This window comes from Galeopterus variegatus, unplaced genomic scaffold (assembly GCF_000696425.1).
Source record: "Galeopterus variegatus unplaced genomic scaffold, G_variegatus-3.0.2 Scaffold1427, whole genome shotgun sequence".
NCBI classification, from domain to species: Eukaryota; Metazoa; Chordata; class Mammalia; order Dermoptera; family Cynocephalidae; genus Galeopterus; species Galeopterus variegatus.
The window spans coordinates 156578-165313 of record NW_007727538.1 but is presented as its reverse complement, the minus strand read 5'-3'; the positions used below and the strand labels follow the sequence as shown (position 1 = coordinate 165313).

Sequence of the window (8736 nt, the reverse complement as noted above, 5' to 3'; positions counted from 1 at the left end):
CTGAATAATGGATGGGATGATGCCGGGAAGGCAGGGAAGAATCCCGGCATAGAGTTGGTGCTCAGTCAATTCCCGCTGTTAGTACAACTCGGTCAGTGTGGTCTCAGTCCCTGTGGGGTGAGCTTCCTTAAAAATGGCCCTCGAAGCCCAGAGTCAGGCACTTGGCTGGGTTGTGGTGTGTTCAAAAAGCGCAGCCAGGCTGTTCCGGAAACCCACTGTATAGGACACTACCTGGGTGCTTCTGTGACCACAAGAGGAGGAGGTATTTTTAAACTCCAAAGTACTGTTAAACTCCAAATTACTTGACTTATCCACAGAGGACTTCAGTGAAGACACTGTGGGAGGACTTATTAGGAGTGAAAAGAAACTGACCGAGTTGTACTAACAGCGGGAATTGACTGAGCACCAACTCTATGCCGGGATTCTTCCCTGCCTTCCCGGCATCATCCCATCCATTATTCAGACCAACCCTGCACGGTCTTGCAGATGAGGAAACTGAGGCTGTGGAGGTAAAGCAACTGCATGGCAAGGATGTCGAGCTTGGCAATTAAGGGTGACCCTCTGCAGTCAGAGAGGTCGGCCTCTGAGTCCCCACGTGGCGGTCAGCACCCGTGAGACCCTGGGCTCCCTGCTCAACCCTCGGAGGCCAAGCCTCACATCTGCTTCCCTGAGATTATGTATCTGGTGACTGTGCAGAGCTGCATGCACGCAGGGCCCGGGACCCGGCAGGTGCTGGTTTCATTCCCCCACCTGGCAGGCAGGTGAATCGGAGATGAGATCCTTGGGGCCCTAACCAAGGCACCAAGTGAGCTGGGATTTGGCCAAAGACACAGGAAGACTTGAGGGTGGCTGATGGAAGGAAAGTCTCGGCCCATGGTGAATAGAATAGGATTGTGGTTGCCCTGAAATGATCACCCACGTTGGTTGAGCAATAACCTTCTCAGAAACTTGACCACAACACTGACAGACAAGGTCCGTTAGAACTCGTGGTCTTGGGGGTTTGTGTTATGAAGCTGTCCTGACCGCAAGCCTGGCGTTGGCACTGGAACCCCACTGGGGGCCGGGGGGTGGTTGCTAACTGCATGCAGGTGGCCTGGCAAGTGCTCTGTCCAGTGCAAGGGGCGGGAGGGCTCACCATCATGGCCTCGTGCACGGTGAGGTGTGGCAGCAACATGTCATCCTGCATGATGTAGCAGGACACCTTCCGGAAGCAGCGCAGGTCCCGGGGCAGGCCGTTGATGAGGACTGCCCCTTTCATTCCGGTCTCCCTGCAAGACCAAGGAGAGGGGAAGCCTTCACCCCCTCTTCTGCTCCTTACCTCCAAAGCCTGGGGAGGGGGTGCCCCAGAGGAGGGCCTCCCTCCCTGCATCTTCCCAGCTTTCTGTATCCTCTCACCTGTATCCGGCCAAAATGTTCATGAGCGTGGACTTCCCAGCCCCAGAAGGACCCATGATGGCCACCAGCTCTCCGCTGTTGAACTTCCCAGAAATTCCTTTCAGAAGGGTCTTGTATCCTGCAAAAAGCAGATCATATTCATTTTCCAGCTATCACAGGGTTCATTTTGTTTTACCCCTGATGTATGTGGTATATGCAAACACACAGGTACACCTGGCTACATTTGTCGTGCCGTAATATAAAATGCTGCATTCTAACAAGAAAGTGGACCTTGTGTCTTTTTTATGCCCTTGCCTACTTCCTCAATCACATTTCACAGGCGATAATCCTGATCATGGTTACCAGTACAAATGTAACACTTTTTAGAGCGAATGCTGCATTCTAACAAGAAAGTGGACCTTGTGTCTTTTTTATGCCCTTGCCTACTTCCTCGATCACATTTCACAGGCGATAATCCTGATCATGGTTACCAGTACAAATGTAACACTTTTTAGAGCGTACCACGCACTTTCCCGTACATTATCTAGTCTGCCAAGAATCCACCACTCCCACTTCAGGAGGAGGAAGCCATGTCCGGTGGGCCTGGAGACCTGCCCAGGCCCTGCAGCCGGTGTGAGCAGAGCCTGGCAGTGTTGTCCCACCAGCTCCGTGCTCCTCCCACATGCTGTACATGTGTGCCTGTGGTAATTAAATAATCCACTTAGCATTTCATTTACACATGATTTATTTATACTTAATGTATTTATGTAAATATAAATTATTTATATACAATTTATTTATAATTACTTTATAATTAAACAATCAATACATTATTAATTGCTTAATTAATAATTAAAGGAGGTTACCATTTTGCAGTTACATCAAATTGCTTTGGAATCTCTGCCAAGTCTCTCCATCTGAGAGCTTTGTTTTGGGAAAAAGCTATACATCCCAAGCAAAGCCACATTAATTTTTTTTTCCAAGAAGACTGTTTAAATGTGCTATAAAGAATAAAATAAAAGTGTTTTATAAAAGAATAAAATAATATGTGCTATAAAAGAATAAAACCGGATTCATAGATGAAGACTCCCAGTTCACAGACATGTCTCAATGTAGTATCAGATCAGAATGCACTCTGAAATGGTCAAGAATCATGTGAACACAATTTAAGCTCCCACACATAACAATGAAAGGGACCTAGAAAGACAGGGGCATGTGGGGTACTTGGCTCAGCTCCGTGTTTTAGGTTTTCTCCACAGTCACTGGCTGGACACCCAGAACTGCATGTTTGCGAGAGCCCCAGTCCTGGGGGGATTTCTCCCTGCCGTCTTCCTGCTTCTCACAGAGGGGGTACCTGAACATTCTGGCCTGTCACCAGGAGCCACCTTAATTTGGATGGGGAATCCCTGAGGCCTTGTTTAAGGGAGTTGGAGAGAAGCGGAGGCAGAGGTCAGGAAGCTTGTGGCTGTCTCATTACAGACAGCAGAGTGGCTGTCACCCCAGGGGGGCCAAGAAAGCCATCCAGTGGGAAAAAGGGGGCAAAGGAACAGAGGGATGGGGTTGGAAGAGCAGTGCAGAGTTTCGGATGAACCCAGCTGCTGGCACTGGGGTGAGAACAGGCTAGCAAACTTGCAGCACACAGAACAGGCTGCATGCTCAGCCGCGGCTGCTCCTCACGGGACCACAGACGGAGGACCTGGGGACAGCAGAGGCCCTCCCTCTGCCGGGCCACGCTCCCAGTGAGGTGGGCTCCTCATATGGAGCTCTGTGGCTTGGGGTCAGGACCTCTGGGGGGCCAGGCTCTCTGGGGAGCCAGGCCCCCAGGGACCTGCATGACATCACCAAAGGAGCGCTAAGTACTGGCACTAGCTCATTACCGCCTCTTGTCTATTCTGGTAGGCATGAGGGTTACTCCTGACCAAACCCTCCCTTAAGCTGTTTTCTCTCAGGGTTCTGAGCTGGTCCCCAGCTGGTCCCCCATAAGCTAGAAGCTGCCAGAGGATGCAGATGGGTCACCAAGATGATCACTGGCAATTTGGAACCCAAGCTGCCCTGACTGGGGTTCTGAAAAGGGCCTTTTCCCTCAGTCCCGGGCAGCTCCATTGTCTTGCTTGGGCACAGCCTCAGGGCTCCCTGATTTGACAGTGCCTTGGGCTGGCCCTTGGAGTCGTGGTCCACACTGGGACACCAGTAGACAGTGCTGGACAGAGGACACTCACACAAGCTATGATGCCCACCGCCAGGATCCCAGGCACAGGCAGGGAGTGCAGGCTGGGAGCCCACAGCTCTTCTATGGAGTATGCAGGGAAGGGGGGGGGGTGGCCCTGCATTTAGAACCAGCAAACTGGCATTGTAGATCTGACCCCTGTGCTAAACTGACGACCCTCACCTTGCCAGGCTGACAGCTGGCTTCTAGGGGGACAGCGAGTGCCTGTGTCTGTGGCTGCAAAGGGTCCTCTCTGTGTGAGCCCTGGTGGGCTCCAGCAGCAGAGAATACAAGAAATTAGCTTGGGGCTGCACTGCTCTAGTGTTAGAAACATGTTTTTCTTTGGAAAACAGAAACAAGCATGCACTTGGGAATGAAATGGCAATGGGAACCGAAGTCCAGCAAAGCTCCGTCTGTCCTACTCTAGTAGGGGGACAGCCAGGGCCCACACCGGCGAAGACCTACACATTGAAATGCAGACCCCAGCATGAGGTGGAGGGACCCGGAAACCACCAGGTGGAGGTGTCCCACTGTAGATGGGTTTGTGAGTATCCAGCACACATCTCATGTTGATGTGATGAAATCAGCCTTTGCCGCAGAGCTCTGCATTTGGTTCCCCTTACAGAAATGTAAAACGAGGATGTTTCAGTGAGCAAGACTAAAGCATGTTGGAACTTAAAACCACATGGGCTTTAGGAAAAATTTAAAAGACACAGGTTTTTTTCTTAGCATGCATTTCTCTGAGTTCCCTTTTTTTCCATGGTTATTTGATATTTGAACCTTGGTTATGGGTCGAGGTGACATTATTTACGTAAATGTAAAGTTGTTTTCTAGTCAGCCTGGAGTTGCAAACTTGTCATAAGACACACACTACCCAGACCCTGGGAAACCAAGGAAGACATCAATAAAGCTATGCTGATTCCACCCCGAAGCAAATCAGAATCCTGCGGGACCCTAAGATAATGTCAAGGACAGAACAGAAGCCAGACGGATCCTTGGTGAGAATTTGCACATGGCCCCTTACACATCCCCCTCCCTCCTGCTTTTTATTTCCCATGTTCCATTCCCTCTTCCCCTTCTTTAAAAAACCCCTGGGTAAATCTGAGTCTCTGAGATGGCTTTGTCTGGCAATTCTCCTTCAGGTTTACTGGGAGGATGGGTCAGGCCAACACCGCTCCTCAGGTTATTCCTAAATGGTGCTGACTTCATGTTCCACCAACCATTTGGCTTTAGGGTTTGTTTTTTGTTTGGGTACAGGCAGCTGGATTTGGATTTGGTAACAGATTTTGGGAGCCTCAGCCAGGAGCTGAATGCCCTACTGTAACAGAGATAGGACCACCTCAATCCCAACACCCCACCCTGCTTTCCTGCCTGTGAGTCCTGCTTAGCCCAGTTCCTGGCGTAATGTGCATGCTGCCTGCCTCCCTGACCTGGCCCACTCTTGTCACACGGGTGGGCAGGTGCTCATCCCATGCTGCTCTTCTGGTTGGAATGGTGAGTGTCCAGAGGATAAGTACAAGTCACCCCAGAGACAGGGCCACAGAGTAACCACCAACCCCAGGAGGGTGCCAAGTTCAGCCTTTAAAGCAGCCAGAGCAGAACCTGGACCAGAACACAGACAGAACCCAAAGACAGAACCCAGACTAGAACCCAGAGACAGAACCAGACCTGAACCCAGACAGAACCCAGAACCGAACCCAAACAGAACCCAGACTAGAACTCAGACAGAGCTGACAGAATCCAGACTAGAACTCAGAGCCCAGACAGAACCCAGACCAGAACCAGGACAGAACCCAGATCAGAACTGAGATGAGAAGCCAGACAGAACCCAGACAGAACCTAGACCAGAACTCAGAACAGAACCCAGACCAGAATACAGATGAAAACCCAGACAGAACCCAGAGAGAACCTAGACAGAACTCAGACCAGAACCCAAACAGAACCCAGTGGAGCCCAGACCAGAACCCAGACAGAACCAAGACCAGAACTGAGACCAGAACATAGACAGGACCCAGGCCAGAATCCAGGGAAGAACAGATAGAACCCAGACCAGAACTCAGAACCTAGACCAGAACCCAGACAGAACCTGGGGCAGAACCCAGAGGGGAACCCAGAGCCTAGACCAGAACCCAGACCATAACTCAGACCAGAATCCAGATCAGAGCCCAGACAGAAAACCTGGATGAACACCCCAGACCAGAATCTATGAGAGAGCCGGGCCGGGCCTGGTGAGGAGGTGGGATCTGCTCTTCATTTATGTTTAATCGCTGCCTGTTCCCCATCCCTGCACTAACCCAAAGTCTTTATCAATTGCGGTGTTTTCTCTGAGCATTGCCTGCTAAGAAGACATGACGTAGCTTAATACCTTCTTAGGCGACATAAACCCATGGTCAATTAGTCAAGAGCAAAAAAGCCCTAAGTCAAGTTAGGCCCCTCTGAGAAATGGAGGAAAGCAGGAGGAGGGGGCATCCAGATCCAGAGGAGAGAGTGGGGTCTCAGCGGGGTCTGGGTGCCAGACCCCAGCTCAGGAATGAACTCCCTGAGCTGCACGGCAGGTTACGTTTCTTCATGGGGTCCTAACACCAATATCTACAATAAGAGGGAACTGTGCAAGATGATTTCTAGCATCCTCTTTATTTCCCTAGGAAGTAAACAAGCACCCAACGAGGCTATGAAAATCCTTATTTCTTAATACAACATATGGGGGATTTGGCAGTGGGTGCACTGTAGTGCCCAGGGGTGTCAACATCACACGGTGGGGAGGGGCAGACAAAGATGAGAGGATGATAGAAGTAGCCCGGGAGGGGCAGCGATAGGTCTGTCCTGGCCACAGACCTCAGTGACCAGAGAAGAGTCAGGGCCCCTGGAGCCTCCGCGGCAGCCTCAGGGTCCACAGCCGCCCTTTCATGGCGGTTCCCTGTGGTCACCCATACTCGGGAGGACTGGGAGTCAGAGCATGCTGGTCCTTTGGAGCTTACTCACTATAAAAGTACCAGGGACAAGCAAACGGAAAGGACATTCTTGGGGGGGAGGGGAGAGAGGGAGGAGGGCAGGAGGTGTCGGTGATGGGCCATAATAATCATATACATTGTATATTGACAAAATAAAAATTTAAAAAATAAATTAAATAAATAAAATAAAAAATAAAATAAAAGTACCAGGGGCAGAATTTTTTTAAATTTTATTTTTAAAATTTATTTTAATCTCATAGATGCCTTCTAGGCTATTGAACAGAACAGAATGAAATATTGACCTACCTCTCCAAGGCATTTAACAGGGCATACTTTTTAAGAAAAACTACTGGCCTATTAGAATTACATTGTACAGATAAAATACTGTCTTTTCTAACTTTCTTTCTCTGCAGCCAATAATAGCCGGTCATGGTCAATTGCAGAATTCAGTGTAGCAGCACACATCAGGGAGGGTTAAAAGTCTGTGTGCCTGCAGTGTGCAGTTCTCTGAGCTAAAGGACAGCTGAAAGCCCACCCACTACAGATCACAGGAAACACACCTTCCCACCCCCCTGACCCCCTTTTCTCTTTTCCTGGCTAGCATCATCTGAAAAGCAGGAACCTCACATCTCCATGTCTGAACATTCAGTCTGGCCCAGTGTAGACACTCAGTAAGCGTTGCTGAATAAATGGATGGATGGATGGGTGTTTAAAAACCACGTAGATAAAGACATTTGGTGACACTTAGCATTAGGTGAAAACTAAAGGCTTCCCTTAGTTATGCCTTTAGTATGAGCTACTTTTAGAATGTTAGCGATTCAGAGAGAGCCTGTCTAGACTTCCTGAATTTCAGTGACCATGAGGACAAAAAGGGGACAGCGTTAGAGCAAGACTGCTTCTCCTAAAGGCCACGCAGCCAGCCCAAAGTTGAGTGCCTGATACAAGCCCAGGCATGTGACAACTGCCCCAACACATGTCCTACCTTGCTTCCCAGCTCTATCATTGCTCCTGGAGGTCCCAAGAACATCAGCTCCATGACAAGGTGACCAGGACTGACTTCTCAGTCCCCATGTCTGTGTGCCTGAACAGTGCATGTACATGAGGTTACTGAGAAGAAGTGTTCAGGGAGCTACTGAGCATGTGTGCTCTTTGCACAGTGAATTCAGAGTGACAGCCACCATCCTGGACCTCACCATTTGCCTTGGCGCCACTTCATAAACCATTCCTCCCAACAGGACAGACCTTTGGGGTGTGAGCCAGCAGGAAATGCCTAGGAGCCCCTGCAGGCCCAGCTGCCTGGACGTCCCTGAGCTCTGACTGCAGGATCCACTTTCTTTGGTGCATCATGTTTTTAGAGGGGCTGCTGGTGTCCCTCTGTTTTGTGTTATGGGAGCATGAGCCCATCCCCAAGTGCATGGCACAGTCACCAGTAAACCCTTAGTTAATGACAATCAAAACCTGCATGCCGTAGTTTTTTCAGAGTAATTGCTTTTGGGGGCAAATTTTACTGAAGTATATAGCACATATGTAGAAAAGAGCACAAATCATAACTGTACAGCTTGATACATCTCCACAGACAGCACACTTGGCTCATAGCCTCCAGATCAACACACGGGACATGACCAGCTCTGAGAAGTCCTTCATGCCCCCTGCCTGTCACTTCAGGGTAATTGCTTTCATTTCCTGTTGTTGTTATGTTTATTTTCTTCTATAATTTAGATTATTTATTTTCTCTAGTGTTTTTTAAAACATTTTTATTTTTGAAAAATTATAATCTTATAATTATGGGGCTCACAGTGATGTTATGATATATGCACACAGTGTGGAATTGCCTTTGAATCTTAAGGAGAACCCCATGGGTGCTGATCTTTAGACAGAGCAATTCATTTTATCCCAAACAAAGAAAAGAAGATAATTTCCTCCCTTGGAAGCAAGACAACACTCTTATGCTTATGGGAAAATCAGAGAACCCTCCTGAGGTGGGAAATTGCTCCCCAATAATCCCAAGAGCCACTGTTTGCTGCTGTTGACCCCAACTGGGTCAGGCCACACCCCTCACCAGACAGCAGTTACTGGGATGAGCTGATTCCTGACCAGCATGTATTTCAGGAAACCAGCTGTTTACATTTCCTGTGGTAGCTCACAGTGCTTCACAAAGAGAAAACCCACAGGTGTAACCTCTGGCTGGGGGGGGGGGGGGGGGGG

The 8736-nt window shown here is 49.3% G+C and overlaps 1 protein-coding gene across 1 annotated transcript in view; it reads right to left on the bottom strand.

Moving 5' to 3' along the window:
* The window catches only part of ABCG1 (ATP-binding cassette, sub-family G (WHITE), member 1), a 66299-nt gene that overhangs the window by 17535 nt on the left and 40028 nt on the right, over positions 1-8736 (bottom strand). Inside the window, exons 3-4 of the mRNA XM_008576907.1 lie at positions 1396-1513; positions 1136-1268 (exon numbers count right to left, since the gene is read on the bottom strand). Of these exons, the coding sequence (XP_008575129.1) occupies positions 1136-1268; positions 1396-1513 (251 nt within the window). The remainder of the gene's footprint in view (positions 1-1135; positions 1269-1395; positions 1514-8736) is intronic.